Source organism: Mustelus asterias, chromosome 1 (assembly GCF_964213995.1).
Source record: "Mustelus asterias chromosome 1, sMusAst1.hap1.1, whole genome shotgun sequence".
Classification (NCBI taxonomy): Eukaryota; Metazoa; Chordata; class Chondrichthyes; order Carcharhiniformes; family Triakidae; genus Mustelus; species Mustelus asterias.
Window position 1 is genome coordinate 119,292,020 of NC_135801.1, and position 17,466 is coordinate 119,309,485.

The 17,466-nt window shown below is 41.8% G+C and overlaps 1 protein-coding gene across 1 annotated transcript in view; it reads left to right on the forward strand.

The window, feature by feature from the left end:
• The window catches only part of tusc3 (tumor suppressor candidate 3), a 238,259-nt gene that overhangs the window by 111,619 nt on the left and 109,174 nt on the right, over positions 1-17,466 (forward strand). The window contains exon 6 of the mRNA XM_078221231.1: positions 14,700-14,763. Within this exon, the coding sequence (XP_078077357.1) occupies positions 14,700-14,763 (64 nt within the window). The remainder of the gene's footprint in view (positions 1-14,699; positions 14,764-17,466) is intronic.

The following is a 17,466-nucleotide window of genomic DNA, read 5'->3' on the forward strand; positions in this document are numbered from 1 at the left end:
TCAAAATAATTTACAAGGTTCCTTGAGGAAGCTCTACAAATTCTCAGAATAATTATATATATGTAATAGTACTTTCCGCCCAGATTATTTCATTTTTCAGTAGTTAGTATGTTTTATTTATTTCTTTTACAGTTTTTCCATGTATTTCATTTCATCAAAAAAAGCAGCAAAGCAAAATTTATAAGGTTAGCTTTTAACAAGGGAATGACATAGCAGCAGTACTGTGTCATTGTTATTGGTCATTTCTTTGTAGTGACAGGCCTGATATTATGCTCCTTTAACAACTTTGATATAGAACAACCTGTATATGGAGATGCTGAATACCATGTTTATTCCTCATGCAAGAGATATTGAATAACACATGAGCAAATCAAAGTGCATGGGATAATACCAAGCTGACCCCTAAGAACTAAGTTGACAGTTTATAAGGCCTGTGTTCTCAGCACCTTGTTGTATGGCTGGGAAACATGAACAACTTACAGTTATCAGGAAAAGAAGTTCAATAATTTCCATCTTCACTGTCTGCGGCACATTAGGGGTATATCCTGGAAGAACAAAATCACAAATGTGGCAGTCCTCTCAAAGGCAGAACTCCCAACTACGTTGGCACTCACCAAATAAAAACAGGTTCAGTGGATCAGGCACATCCACAGGACAGAAGATGGTCGCATACCTAAGAATCTTCTATCTGTTGAGATGGTTGGGCACAGTAAGAAGTCTCACAACACCAGGTTAAAGTCCAACAGGTTTATTTGGTAGCAAAAGCCACGAGCTTTCGGAGCGCTGCTCCTTCGTCAGGTAAGTGAGAGTTCTGTTCACAAACAGGGCATATAAAGACACAAACTCAATTTACAAAATAATGGTTGGAATGCGAGTCTTGACAGGTAATCAAGTCTTAAAGGTACAGATAATGTGAGTGGAGAGAGCTTTAAGCACAGGTTAAAGAGATGTGTATTGTCTCCAGACAGGACAGTTCATGAGATTTTGCAAGCGAGGCAAGTCGTGGGGGTTACAGATAGTGTGACATGACCCAAGATCCCGGTTGAGGCTGTCCTCATGTGTGCGGAACTTGGCTATCAGTTTCTGCTCAGCGATTCTGCATTGTCGTGTGTCATGAAGGCCGCCTTGGAGAACGCTTACCCAAAGATCAGAGGCCAAATACCCGTGACCGCTGAAGTGTTCCCCAACAGGAAGAGAACACTCTTGCCTGGTGATTGTCGAGCGGTGTTCATTCATCCGTTGTTGTAGCGTCTGCATGGTCTCCCCAAAGTACCATGCCTCGGGACATCCTTTCCTGCACCGTATCAGGTAGACAACATTGGCCGAGTTGCAAGAGTATGTACCGTGTACCTGAGATGATGGCATCCGTGTCGATGATCCGGCACGTCTTGCAGAAGTTGCTGTGGCAGGGTTGTGTGGTGTCGTGGTCACTGTTCTCCTGAAGGCTGGGTAGTTTGCTGCAGAGAATGGTCTGTTTGAGGTTGTGCGGTTGTTTGAAGACAAGAAGTGGGGGTGTGGGGCCTTGGCAAAATGTTCGTCTTCATCAATGACATGTTGAAGGCTCCAGAGAAGATGTCGTAGCTTCTCCGCTCCGGGGAAGTACTGGACGACGAAGAGTACTCTGTCCGCCGTGTCCCGTGTTTGTCTTCTGCGGAGGTCGGTGCGGTTTTTCGCTATGGCACGTCGGAACTGTCGATCGATGAGTCGAGCGCCATATCCTGTTCTTATGAGGGCATCTTTCAGCGTCTGGAGGTGTCTGTTGCGATCCTCCTCATCTGAGCAGATCCTGTGTATATGGAGGGCTTGTCCATAGGGGATGGCTTCTTTAAAGTGTTTAGGGTGGAAGCTGGAGAAGTGGAGCATTGTGAGTTTATCCGTGGGCTTGCGGTACAGTGAAGTGCTGAGATGACCGTCCTTGATGGAGATGCGTGTGTCCAAGAATGCAACCGATTCTGGAGAGTAATCCATGGTGAGTCTGATGGTGGGATGGAACTTGTTGATGTGTCTGTGTCGATATGCGCGATCTTCTTGGAGATCCCCTCCACTTGGAGCCGGCAGTTTGCGGTGTCGATTGTAGTCATAATGTGGAGATGCCAATGACCACTGGCATCTCCACGAGATGGTTGGAGCCAGCTAACCCAAGGCTCTGCTTCAAGGATGCTTGGAAGTGTGACTTGAGGGGCCCGATTTTACCATTGCGTTGTGCCTGTTTTGGGTGTGAGACGAGTAGCACGATCCGCGCCCTCCTGCATGCCGGTACTCCCTCTACCAAGGCCCGAAAATGGCTGCGATCGGAACTGCGTCCAAAACAGGCGCGACGGCCATTTAAATGCATTTGCATGCATTTAAATTGACTTAATTGGCTGCATGCCTAATCTTACCGGCACTTCCCCTTTTACCACCACGTTCGCCAATCCAGAATTGGCATGAAACAGACAGGCTCCACAAAAGTCTGATCGGTCTGGGTGGTGGGAGGGTGGGGAATAAGGAGGTCAGTAATGTTGCGGGGATGGGTCAATGTCTGTGGGGGTCAGGGGGAGGCATTATCCGACCTGGGAGGGATGTGGTAGGGAAGCTGCATGCTAACATTTATTTTCTGCGCAAGCACAGTTGGAGGTGTCGATCGGAGCTACAGGATTTCGGGCGCGTTAAGCGTCGCCCCGGGCTCCTGCAGCGCGATTCGGAATCGCTGATATTTTTGCAGGCAGAATGCATATGGGGGCGCCTGAGAACGAGTTCAAAAATTGGATCCAAAACACTCCCAGTTTCAAGTCTGCCCAGCACTTCAAATCAAAATTGTAAAATAGGGCCCGAAGGCTCTAAACATAATCTATCACACACCTGCGAGTTGTTAGCTGGCTAAAGAGAGAAATAGCAACACCTCCTGTGGGTTAGTGTGCACTACTGCAATGACCACCTGGTGCCAGTGCCAAAAACAACAACGCACAATGTCACTTGGCACCTTCACATGTGGCACTTGTGACAGAATCTGCCTCACAAGGATTGATCTTCACAGCTATTAGCAAAGGTGCAGCAAGTGAAAACATGAAATTTTCCCTCGCAGAACCTAAACGGATTGTTTGCAGTATGATCATCTATTGTAGATGGAAGGATTCCACCATACGAGAAAAATATTGTTGAGGTTTGAGTCACCTTCGTTCATAGAACAGCATGAGTATTGAACAGCTTCACATATGGTGTTTGCATAATATATGTTCATACCTTGTGTCGTGTCAAGAATTTCAAATATGTCTATCTATACAAGCTACAAATAGTGTGTCCACTGTTCCTACAGCGCAATATTTGAATATCTCTGGGTTTCCACCTCTAGGAAAGTACTGAAACAGCCAGAATAGAGTCACAACTTGCATCCTCTCTGACTCTGACTAGGATCATGGTCATCCGCATCAGTTTGACCTCCCAGTATCCTTTGATAGAGTTCACCATGCTTTCCTCTTGCAATGTCCTTCATCCACTCTCCTCTGCATCAAAGAAACCAAATGCACATTAGATTAAAACTGTGCTGAACATACCTATTCTATTTGCAAGGGTGACCCCACCCTTCATCTATCTCTGTCTTTGGTTTTCAACATGCTTTCAATAAAGCTTAACATATTAGCTAATGGAACAGTATCTCATTGTTTTACGAGGCACTGTGCAGCCCTTTAGCCTTAACAGTAAAATTATCAACTCATGAATTTAATTACTACTTCAATTTCCTGTCTTTGCCATTGGACACTGACAACAAAGGATTGGTGTGCTGGAAAGAGAAGGGAGCGGGTTGCTATTTGGGTGGTGAACCCCTGTTGGAACACAGGGTGAGTGGATTTGTTGGAATACACAGAACTGGAATGGACCATTTTGGTCCATTTGACATAATAGGGAAGAACTCCTGTATTGCTATTACACCATTTGGAAATGTAGCAAGGTGTAACTTCTACTGCTTTCAGCTGGTGGTGACTGCATTCAGTTTCCACAGAGAGGGAGTTCTTTTAATAAACGGTCACCAACCATGCTTGCAGCAATGCGAAAAGGCACCCACCCTCAATTTCCAGCAAACACTTGGACAGCCAACCTGCTGCTCTTAATAAGAGTCTTACCAACGCAAAAAGAAAAAGTAGTGGTCCAGATTTTGATGTCACAATTGTGGTGAGTTTAATGGCGCTCACTGTTCTTCACGTGAAGCTTGTGGCAAGGAACAGATACCTCGTGAACAGCTGATACCTACATAATTTTTTTAAAAATGTTCATATATGGGATCTGGGCATCGCTGGCTGGCCCAGCATTTATTGCCCATCCCTAACTGCCCTCCATTTCAGAAAGCAGCTAAAAGTCAACCACATTACTGTGGGTCTGGAATCACATGGAGGCCAGCCCAGGTCAGGACGGCAGATTTCCTTCCCTAAATGACAATAGTGAACCAGATTGTTTTTTGACAACAAAAGTTTCATGGCCGCCATTAGACTTTTTAATTCCAGATATTTTTAATTGAATTAAAATTTCACCATCTGCCATGGTGGGATTCAAACTCAGGTCCCCAGAAGATTACTCTGGGTCTCTGGATTACTAGTCCAGTGACAATACCACTACGGCACCAACTCCCCTTAATGTAACCTGGGAACCTGCCTCCACTGGCAAAATACCAGCAGCAGCAGAAAGAGTCCCACAGAGCCACTTAAGGGCCTCATTGCCCCATGGGCAAGTGGGCTGTGTAACACTTCCCCTGCCACTGGTAAAATACTAGCAGTGAGGGTAGACGATGGGTACAGTGCCATTGCCATGCCACACAATTTTATGCCCCCTGCCGGTTCACTCCTGCGGAGGATGTAAAATTATACTTGACCCGAAGGTACGCTTTCAACCGCATATTTGCATCATCAGTAAAACTGCTTGTTTCCATCTCTGTAACAAAGATCATCTCTGCTCCACTTCATCTTCTGCTGAAATCCTCAAACATACCTTTCTTATCTGTAGACTTGACTATTCCAGCACTCGTGCCTCCCCTCCTGTGTTTTACCCTCCCTAAACCTGAAGTCAGCCAAAATTATGCTGTCCATGTCCTAACTCACAACATTCACCCATCACCCCTGTGTTTGCTAATCTACATTGATTCCTGGCTAAGCAACACCTCAGTTATTTAAATGGTCATCTTTGTTGTTAAATCCTTCTGATTGAACCAATTCTTGATTCATTCCAGAAGCTAATTCTATGGCTGGAATTCTCCAGCCATTCACGCCTTGCCGTCACTGCAAGTGAAGACAAAGAATTTGGTGCTTAGCCAAATCTCCATTCACTGCAGCAGGACCAGGGAATCCCACTGGCGTGAACGGCTGGCGAATTCTGGCCCATTTTCCATGCCATGTGTCATTGTCAACCGATTTTGGTGCAACAATTTGTAAATGCAGTTGTGCAAAGGACCTAGGTAACTAAATCAAGCTGTATGGAAATTACAACATGGAAACATGCCTGTTGATCCAATCCATGTGGTTGTTTACCTCTGCACAAGCAATTTTCCTGATCACTTTTAAAAGCCTTTGTGTATTTTAATACATTTGCTGAATTTGAACTTCTAGACAATTCAGACTTTGGAGTTATAAACAACATTAAATTATTGTGACAGAATCATATTTTCTGCAAAATGTGAACTAGGGGTGAAATTTCATGGGAGTTTTTCTGCCCATGTACTGCCACATTGGCTGTAGTGCCACAAAGCCTCTGAAAAACAAAATTTACAAAAATTACAGTGGATGAGCAAAATACCGCCTGTGGAAATTCATCTTCTGAGTACATTGTTAAAATAGTCACTGAACAAAAAGAAAATCATTTCTTGCTCATTGGAGCTACAACAGAATGTTCTAACTCCTGCACCAGTCTTGCACTTGCACACTGTTTGATAAATTTTGTATCAAAAGAAAGTGCAATAAAATGCATTTTAAAATAAAATATATTTAATTACCAAGTGAGTAGAACAGCAGTTTGGAATTATACCAGCTCAGAGGAAAGAGCTGAATATTTCTTTCTGTTGGGTAACAGGAGCTCCTGGGAGAAATCCATTTTGGAAGTCTCAGGCAATCTCCCTGTAGACTATGGTTCACGCACACATGGAAATAAATAAACTGAAACTGTTCAGTCAGCAGGACCGAGAGTACTTTGACACTTTAATCCCCATGAAGATATATACCTGTAAAATGGCTTAATTATTAATTTTTAATGAAAGCTTCAAGACAAAAGAAATAGGTTATTCAATAGGGAACTGTAAAATGCAGAATGTATTCTGTGAAGAAGAATTCAATTATTAAGGTCTTCCCCAAGAGTGGAATAAATTTGAAATTTCAGTGTTATTTAGTTTACAATATGTTTTATTTAGTTTTTAAAAGTAACAGTTACAATTATGTAAATATATTAAGAGATATGCTGTAGCAATAACAAACTTCTACTTGTGTTCATTTAATTTATCCGGATATTAAGCCGATAATTATTTAAGCTATTTACTACCAAAATACAGAACAACAGGTACGTTTTCATATACTGGATCAGAATTGTAATCGAAACATTATTTTGAATTTATGAGGAAAAATGTCTACATGCTTCATTTACAAAATAAATGCAAATTTTCCTCCTGAAACATGTTACTCCTGAAATTGAGAAAAGCTAATAATCTACAAAAGCTGGTTCTTGTTTTTTGCTATTGAGACAAGAGTGTTGTGCAGAATGAACATCTGATAAGTGTAATCTATAGATTTTTAAAATGTTGGGGGCGATTCTCCCAGCCTGCTGCGCTGCTTTTATATTTGAACTTCACAAAAAACAAGGATGCCCTTGATTTCAGTAGATGTACTGGTTCTCAGACATCAGTTGCAATCAACATAGCACACACACAACTGCAATAACTTACTTCTACAATAATATTTGCATGTTGAGTATTTTAATAATGCTCCCTTACGTTACATCTTGGGGACTTGAAAAGTGAAAAATGTATTGGCACAGAACAGACAAGAAAGGAAGCATGTAGACATTTTTCCTCATAAATTCAAAATAATGTTAAATCTGGAGTTTGAAATTTTGTGATGGTGTTTAGCGTCAAACTTCTTTAGGGAAGTGGCACAAAGATCTATCCTTGGCCCTCTCCTGTTTCCAATCTACGTGCTGTTCCTTCACAACATTAACCAAAATCATAATGCCAAGTTCCATATTTGTACTGTGTTCACACCACCTCTTGCAAATCTTCTATTGTCTCTGATTTGTCAGGCTACTTTATTTACCATCCAGTTCTGGATAAGCAGCAACTTCTTCCAACTAAACATGTCTGCAGTTCCTGCAAAAGAATAAAATGACTCAACTCTATTGATTGTAGTCCTGGAAACCTTTACGACAGTCAGTGCAAGATAGAATATGTGTATATGTTACCCTTATTAGATGGCAAGATAAAAACATTGACTGTGGATGCTTATAGCATTGAAGGTGGTCGTTCTATCTGTTGTACCTTTGTTGGCTCTTTGCGAGAGTAGTTCAAAACAAATTGTATTGCCCTGCTTTTATCATAACCTTGTAATTTGAGTGTCAGGTTTGAGCTAGCCAAGGCAATCACTCATTCTCTCCTCTCTCCATTGGTGCTAGCAGGAGGAGGGTGAGAGTCCCTGCATCTGAGCTCACCCCAGCTCCCAGGACACGTTGGAGGAGGATGAAAATGACCTCGCACCTGTATAGCTATCATAACATTAATCTGCAGCAGCCCAAGAGGCGCAGGCCTCTGTGACTCATAAATCTAGTTCAGGCTTGGGCTTACACTCTGGTGGATACCACATGGACTCATGTCCATAGCAGGAGGAGGCATCAACACCCAAGGTCTCTGACATTCAGAGCACGACTGGAAAAGAGGCCTATGCTACATCTGACTCTGGAAGGGCCATGGCAGAAGTACAGGAGTATCAGAGATACAGAGAAACATTAGGCAGATGTGTCAGAGGCCATCAACAGAGTGGCATGCGAACACAGGAGACCATCCATGTGCTGTCTGATCTGATGTTGTGGCTTTGACATACGAGTGCCTTGTAGTCTCCAGGGGAAGAATGGCAGATGCTAGAAAGAACTTGGTCGAGCAGAACACACAGTTTCGGCTAGAGATGCCCTCAGTCCTGCAGTGCATTGCTGTAGCCATGGGTGAGCTTTTGCAGTGGCTACGTGAAAAGGGAAGGAGCACCTTGACCTCACTCCATCTGCTCCTCTGTTGAGGGCTTTGAGCTTTGACAAAGAATCATCCAGACTTGAAACTTTATCTCTATTCTCTCTCTGCAGATGCTGTCAGACCTGAGATTTTCCAGCATTTTCTGTTTTTGTTTCAGATTCCAGCATCTGCGGTATTTTGCTTTTATCTGTTACTGTCTATTTTGGGACAATTAAAATCATCCCATAATTAATAAGGAGGAGGAGTTTGAGCATAAGTGAAAGCTAGCTGGAATTATATAAACAGATGGGAAGAGTTGCTACAAGTATGTTAAAAGGAAAAGAGTAACCAAAGTCAGTGTGGGTCCTCCAGAGAATGAGAATTGGGAATCAAGCTTTGGAAATAAAAAAATGGTAGTCGTGTTGAAGAAATATTTTTCACCTGTCTTGACTTGAAAACACAAATAACATCCTCGAAATACTTAGAAATGAAGAGGTGAAATGGAGGGAAGAAATTAAAATAATGGCAATCATCAGGGAAAGGGACCTGAGAAAACTATTAGAACTAAAGGCTGACACATCCAGGACCACGTGAACACCATCCTATGGCTCTCAAGTAAGTGGCTGTGGAGATATTAGTTGTGATCTTCCAAATTCCGTAGATTCTGGAAAGGTCCCATCAGATTGGAAAATAGCAAATTTCAAGAAAGGTGGGAGACAGACAGGAGGTAACTATAGGCCAGGTAGTCCAACATCTGTCATTTGGGACATACTCGAACCTATTATTAAGGGGGTTATAGCAGGACATTTCAAAAATCTTTTTTCAATCAGGCAGAGCCAACATGGTTTTCTGAGAGGGAAACAAGTTTGACTAAAAGAGTTTATTGAGGAAGTAACAAACAAGGTGGATAAAGGGGAACCAATGGTTGTGGTGCACTTGGATTTGCAAAAGTATTTGATAAGGTGCCACATCAAAGCTTACTTCACAGAATAACAGCTCATGGTATAGGAGGTAATATATTAGCATGGATAGAGGATTAATTAGCTAAAGGAAAGCAGAGAGTAGGAATAAATGGGTCAGTTTCTGTTTGGCAAGTTGCAACTAGTGGAGTGCCACAGGGATGAGTACTGGGGCCTCACGATCTATACCTTGGATGAAGTGACCAAATGTATGGTAGCTAAATTTGCTATTGTCACAAAGGTAGGTAGTAAAGTAAATTGTGAAGAGGAACTTTAAAAATCTACAAAAGGATATAGATACATTGGCTGGAATTTTCCAGCAATTCATGCTGGTGGATCTTCTGGTCCCACCAACAGGTCTCCCAGTGGTGAGAGGTACATTCAATAGAAACCTCTTAGACAATGGCGAGATCAGAAGATCCCTCCGCTGACCAATGGCAGGCCACCTTCTCCACTGTGAAACACATGGTGGGTTGCATGAAAAATCCTGCCCCTAAAGTGAGTGGGCAAAAAAAAAGGTACGTGGAGTAAAATGTAGGAAAGTGGGAACTTGTCCATTTTGGCAAGAAGACAGAAAAGCAGCATATTATTTATATGGAGAGAGACTGCAGAATTCTGAGGTACAGTGGGTGCTAGGTATCCTGGTACATAAATCAGGAAAAGTTGGTATGCAGATACAGTGATTCTGAAGGCAAATGGAAGTTGGTATTTATTGAAAGGAGAATAGAGTTTAAAGTAGGGAGGTTGCTATCGCTGTACAAGGCCTCAGTGAGAACAACATCTGAAGTACAGTATACAGTTTTGGTCTGCTTACTTAAGAAAGGAAAGAAATTACATTGGAAGCTGTTCAGAGAAGGTTCACTCGACTGACTCCTGGGATGAAGGGGTTAGTTTAGAAGGGAAGATTATACCCATTGGAGTTTAAAAGAATGATAGTGAAACTTAAGATCCTGAGGGAACTTGACATGGTGGATGCTGAGAGGATGTTTCTCCTTGTGGGGCAGTCAAGAACTAAGGACACAGTTTATAAATTAGGGGTCTTCCATTTAACAGAAAATGCTGAAAAATCTCAGCAGGTCTGCCAGTATCTGTGGGGAGAGAATAAGGTCGACATTTCGGTCAAGCTGACCCTTTGTCAGAACTGAGAGCAAAGAGAATGAATAGAGATTTATACTAAGAGGGTGGGGTGGGGGAAGTGGAATGGGATAAAGGGAATGTAAATGAGGATACGGAAGGCTGAGAAGGTGCTAAAGGTGTCCACTAAGTGATCAGAATGTGTGAATGGCAGAACAGAGGTCTAGATTATTAAAGGACTGCCTGGGGATTATGGCAGTTGCCCTGAAAGTGGGGAGGGGTTGTGGAGGGGGCAAGATTTGATTTGATTTTGATTTATTATTGTCACATGTATTAACATACAGTGAAAAGTATCGTTTCTTGCGCACTATACATTCAAAAACACACCGTTCATAGAGAAGGAAGCGAGAGAGTGTAGAATGTAGTGCTACAGTCATAGCTAGGGTGTAGAGAAAGATCAACTTAATGCAAGGTAAGTCCATTCAAAAGTCTGACAGCAGCAGGGGAGAAGCTGTTCTTGAGTCGGTTGGTACGTGACCTCAGACTTTGTATCTTTTTCCCGACGGAAGAAGGTGGAAGAGAGAATGTCCGGGGTGCATGGGTTCCTTAATTATGCTGGCTGCTTTGCCGAGGCAGCGGGAAGTGTAGACAGAGTCAATGAATGGGAGGCTGGTATGCGTGATGGTTTGGGCTACATTCTTGACCTTTTGTAGTTCATTGCGGTCTTGGGCAGAACAGGAGCCATACCAAGCTGTGATACAACCAGAAAGAATGCTTTCTTTGGTGCATCTGTAAAAGTTGGTGAGAGTCGTAGTTGACATGCCAAATTTCCTTAGTCTTCTGAGAAAGTAGAGGCATTGGTGGGCTTTTTTAACTATAGTGTTGGCATGGGGGGACCAGGACAGATTGTTGGTGATCTGGACACCTAAAAACTTGAAGCCCTTGACCCTTTCTATTTCGTCTCCATTGATGTAGACAGGGGCATGTTTTCCTTTACACTTCCTGAAGTCGATGACAATCTCCTTCGTTTTGTCGACATTGAGGGAAAGATTATTGTTGCCGCACCAGTTCACCAGATTCTCTATCTCATTCCCGTACTCTGTCTCGTCATTGTTTCAGATCCGACCCACCATGGTGGTGTCGTCAGCAAACTTGAAAATCGAATTGGAGGGGAATTTGGCCGCACAGTCATAGGTGTATAAGGAGTATAGTAGGGGGCTGAGAACATAGCCTTGTGGGGCACCGGTGTTGAGGATGATCTTGGAGGAAGTGTTGTTGCCTATCTTACTAATTGTGGTCTGTGACTTAGGAAGTTCAGGATCCAGTCGCGGAGGGAGGTGCCAATGCCCAGGCCACAAAGTTTGAGGATGAGTTTTGTGGAAATAATGGTGTTGAAGGCCGAGCTGTAGTCAATAAATAGGAGTCTGACATAGGTGTCCTTGTTATCTAGGTGTTCCAGGGTTGAGTGCAGGGCCAGGGAGATGCCGTCTGCTGTGGACCTGTTGCGGCAATAGGCAAACTGTAGTGGATCCAGGTAGTCCGGGAGGCTGGAATTGATTTGTGCCGTTAGTGAAGGAGAGCTGGAATGGAGAAGTAGAAAAATGGAAGTGAGAAAGAAGGATGATAAAATGGATGAATGAGATGAAACGAAATGAAATAAAGTAAATGGAAATGGGGTGAAGGTGGAGGAAAGAGTTCATGTTCTGAAGTTGTTCAGCCCAGAAGACTGTGAGGTGCCCAATCGGAAAATGAGGTGCTGTTCTTCCAGTTTGCGTTGGGGTTCGCTAAAACATTGCAAAAGGCTCTATTCTCTCCCCACAGATGCTGTCAGACCTACTGAGAGTTTCCAGCATTTTCTGTTTTTGTTTCGGATTCCAGCATTCGCAGTATTTTGCTTTTCGTTTTGGTCTTCCATTTAAGTCTGAGATGAGGATTTTTTTTTCTTAGTGGGTCGTTAGTCCATGGAATCTCCTTCCTTAGAGAGCAATAAAGGTTGGTTTGCTGAACATAATCAAGGTGAAATTAGACAGGTATTTGATCAGGAAGGAAAACAACCTTTATCATGGGAAGACAGATAAGTGGAGTTGAGGCCACAATCAGATCAGCCATGATCTTATCAAATGGTGGAGCAGCCTCGAGGGACCAAATGACCTACTCCTGCTCTAATTGAAATGTCTGTATATTTGTATGTATGTATTTAACAGTTTTGGATTTGTCTTGCTTTTTGTGTGCAGCACACACTTGGGCAATTTTCCATTTTGCATTGTCGTTGCCAGTGTTGTAGCTGAATTCATAGGAGTACAATCAATAAGTATAAAAATCAATGAAGGGAAAGGTGACACTACAAATTAATGTAGAATGTTCAATAGCCATGATACTTTTATTGTGTAACATTACTCGATGGCCCCAGAAGGATAATTTAATTACTGGAATGTGGAGGCATCTATGCAGACAAAGGTGCAACTAAAAACCATCAGCAGTAAGTACAATGAGGCTCATGCTGGACCAAAGTTCCTGTGGAGCAAACAAACTCTTCCGTTTTTTGGTCTACCAAGGTGGGGTGCAAACGGTGATCCAGCCAAAATGGCTGAAATCATCTATTGCATAGTCTGCAGCACCATCAATTAAAGAGGATTCTAAGTGTGTGGCAAGAAGGGAATCAGGTCTGTGGGAATTGTTGGCCTACAGGGAAAGGAAGAGAAAGAGGGCAGCATCAATAGAGATAGCATCTGTGCAGGGAGATTGAAGCAGAATTCTGAAAGTGAACTTCTTCCTGATGCCTCCAACCACTGAAGAATTTTGTTTTTTTTCCCCAAGAAGCTCTTACATATTTCACCCCAAACACATGGTGCATAATCCCTCCACTCAAGCAGGTTGAAGGTCATGACCTTGAACTCAGGATGCTGAATCATGCTTTGTCCCTGCAATCAAACACCTGTGAGGTGCCAAACATTCTCTTAACCCGTTGAGGTCCCAGCTAAAGCAGGAGTGTGTACAGCAACATTTCCTTATCAGAACCTTCTTCTGTCGCACAATTGCTGGTTGACTAGTAGCACGAGCGAGGACTGCCTGCAGAGTATTTATGATATAGGTAAAGTTATGAAACCAAAAAGTGTATAGCCTTGTCAATAACTTCAGGCCATTTTTTCCAGACCCAAATCAGGAGGGGTAACGACAAAAAAATGCCACCAGCAGCCTGCGTACCAGTCTGCTGCCTCTATTTCAGAGTCTTGACTTTCTCAAGGACAGGAATAGAGCAGGTTCGGGTGGGAGAGTGAAGTCATGCCTCTCATTAATAGAGCACATTAGGGTCTTCAGAGAACTTGTTGAGAGCTCATCTCCTAACTTCTCGAAATTTTCATGTGAGCGAGCAACTTTAAAAGTTTTATTTAATGGGAGAAGGAGCAAGTTTAAAAATAATCTACTGAACATCAATGAAATTTTAGTAATCAACCTTTCCCTAACCTTACCTGGGTCCCAACTCTCCATTTCCCCTGGCCACTTCGAAAATGAAGATTCGCTTTTTTTTAAAGGCCAAGTGCAGAGGCAGCCTCAGCTATGTCGGCCAATTCATGCCAGGATGTGCCCTGCTTTCCTAATGTCCCAGCTCCCTTTCCCTCTCCTTCCCCAGCCACCAATTGCGACACGTCTCTAGGATAATTAAGACCTCGACTCCATGAAAATCCCACCACCCTGCAGGCTTGAAACAGATGCACAACGGTGATGGATGTTTGTTCCCGCCTCCAGTGGGATGATGCGGCCTTTAGTGTCACTAATGTGCAGAAAAGGTTTTGTGCAAGCACTATCAGGAAAGGGTTGTTAAAAAGATTATTTCTTGAAGAAAAAATGCAACTACTTTTCAGGTTTTGTTTGCTTGAATGTTTGTTGCATTTAAAAAAATGTTGTTTCAGTGAAAATTAATAATTTTTTAAAAAAATACTCATTTTATACTTCCAAATGTGCTTCTCTTTTGACTGTGTGGTTGCTATTCTCCAATTTTTTTTTTAATAAGCTCGGTCGTTCTGTCTTAAATCAGTAATGTAAAAGCATTTGAGATACAATCATATGCACAATTGTCATGAATGTTGCTTCATAGTGTTTGACAGAAGCTGCACTTTGTGGGGAGGAATAACTTTCTTCTCTGAGACATTGATACAACCCATACAGGAAACCTGGAATTTGCTCTGACTGGATAAGCAGTTGCAATGTAGTCGAACCAAGGATTTGAACCTCTGTCTCTACTATTAGAGTCCAAAATTCTGTTGTTAGAATCTTAGATACTAATTAATTGCAATTAAAAGCCCTATTCTTGCCAATTCCATGAAAATATGGTCATTGGTGAAGATTCATATTTAATGAATCTCAGAAAGCAATCTGTTTATTTTTGAAGTTGTAAATTATAATTAGAAGTATCAAAAATAGATGAAATGTTTGTTTATTATTAATTTTTATAGGACATTTGACGCCTCATTTTTATAATGTTTAATTCATTATTTCCACAGAGTTACATCCATGGAAGCAGCCAAGCCCAATTTGTTGCAGAGTCGCACATCATACTTCTACTAAGTATCCTTTGAAATATCTGACATGAAGTAAAAGGTAACCTTAAAGCATGTGAAAGCACATATTTGCACTTGGAAAGAAAATAAAAAATATGGACTTTGGAAAGTATGTCTAAATAGAAATAGAAAATTGCATTATAGAAAGATTGATAAAAATTTAAAAAAACATTTGTCATGAATTATTGATATTTTAAATTACTGCTTACTAGTTATTTTAAACACACTGTTCATTTACTCCTCTGCTAACTTGGGCATTACATGTAGAACATTTTCTCAGGGAACTATATGTGAGTAGCTGCAGAGAATACATCTCAGTTTCCACTAAATTCACATTATTCAACTGTGTTCCAGTGGAGGTTCCATTGATTGTCTGAATATGCCCATTCTGTCATTTTATGCATTGTGGTTTCTTGTTTTTTGTCTCAGTGTGGGTTCAGAAATCAGTTGGTCGTGAAGTCAATGAGAACTGATTAAGTTTTGACTGAAGTTCTACCATTATGAAAGAACAAATGTTCTGCGCAAACTGACGGTATCAATTTTGTCGGCACCATTTGATAGAAAGTACATTTTTTGGAACCTATTCAAAATTTAGCTGCAAATGTTTATATTTTTTGGTTATTTATTTTAATGACTAATATTTTTAAATATTATTTTTTGGTAAGTGATGTAATATATGTACTTTTATTTTCTCGCGGACTCCGAGTCTTACTCTCTTTTTCTTCTTCTTTTTTCTCTTACTGCTCCAAGATCACTCAGATTTTGGGCAAATATTTTAGGATAGGGAGGCCACATTTGGGCAGCGTTTTCTTGAGACCAGTACTCCACGATGGCAGCTTTCAAAAGTCCTATGTGGCTTCCTGGAACAGACAAGTGCCTTGAATGTACAAATTTTAGAGCCTTACTTGAACTTTTAAGTTTATTTATTACTGTAACAAGTAGCTTACATTCACACAGCAATGAAGTTACTGTGATAATCCCCTAGTCACCACACTCTGGTGCCTGTTCGGGTACACTGAGGGAGAATTTAGCATGGCCAATGCACCTAACTAGCACATCTTTTGGACTGTGGGAGGAAACTGGAACACCCGGAGGAAACCCACGGGGAGAACGTGCAGACTTTGCACAGACAGTGACCCAAGCAAGGAATCAAACCCAAGTCCTTGGCGCTGTGAGGCAGGAATGATAACCACTGTGCCGCTGTACGCCGAAAATTCAGAATCAACTTGGCAAAACATGGACGATGCTAATTCCAATCATTTTCCAGGTCACTCATTATAACCACATATTTTCATCCTTGGTAATGCCCTTGTGAATATACGGTGCATTTCTTCACTGCGTCCATCCTTTTTCTAAGTAACAGTGTACCAGTGGTCCAACCATGCTTCCAGTGTATTGTAGCATTATCTCCCTGATTTAGTTCTTGGCAGTGTGGCACATGAGAATTTTTAACTCCCAGAACACATCGACATGTTCTTCCGTCAATCTTCCACCGGTACCCAGTGGGAAACAAGGTCTGACTGATCTCCACATTTAAAGAAGGGTCTCATTGGTTTCTGGTTTGTGTCCTATTACCTACTCAGAAGAAATAATATACTTTGCGATCAGTGGTGACACTGCATGTCCCCTGGGTGATTATCAGGAAGGCTAAAAACTCCCCTAGTGAAACTCTCGAAACTATGTTTGGATGTTAAATTATGTTTAACTATGTTTAACTATTTTGTGGATCTCTCTGTTAGCTTGTATTCCCTTGAGTGTGGAAAATTCAGGGTTGACCAAGTTGAAATGTTTCAGATGATTAAAGCATTTGATTACAGATAGAAAATGTTCTCTATTGAGGCAGTTAAGAGTAAAGGGGTGTAACCTTAAAACTAGCTGCACAAGGGTGATGTCAGGAGCACTTCTTAACATAAAAGGTATTAAAAATTGGAACTTACCTCCCTTAAAATGTCAATTGGGATAATGTTAAAGTAAAGGAAAAGGAGGGGCAGGAATTACTGAACTGTATTCAGGAGAACTTCTTTGATCATTATATTCTCAGTCCAGATTGGAAGGAGGCATTGCTTGATTTGATGCTGGGGGCCAAGGTGGACCAAGTGACCAAATGTCTGCGGACCTCTTGGATAAGCGTGAACATTGAATAATAATATTTAGATTAGTAACGGAGAAGAAAAAAGAATAGTTTTATTTGTAACTGGAAGAGGGCTATTGCCAATTGGATGCAAGGGCCATGAACCAGGGTAAAATGGAACCAAGGCTGACAGGAAAAACTGTAATGGAACCCTGGGTGATCATTAAAGAGGATGTGTTGTCGGTATCTCCCAACAAGGGGATGACAATGCTCTTTGGATGACAATGAAGATAGAAAAGAATGATGAAACCAAAATAGATTATACATGATACGTACAATACATTGAAAGGGGAAATGAAGAGGAAAATAAGACTTGCAAATAGAGAACATATGTGAAGAGAATGGCAGTTAACATTAAAGGGAACCCTAGCATTTTCCATCAACATATAAATAGTGGATGGGTAGTAAGAGGCAGGTTGGTCCTATTGGGGCCAAAGAGGTGTAGGGCAGGTCTAGAATGTTTAATCAGTGCTCTGTATCGGCGTTTACTAAGGAACAAGATGCTTAAAAAATATGAATATGCTGAGAAATTGTGCAGGTAATGGATCAGGTGAAAACTGATGGGCATGTTGTACTGGA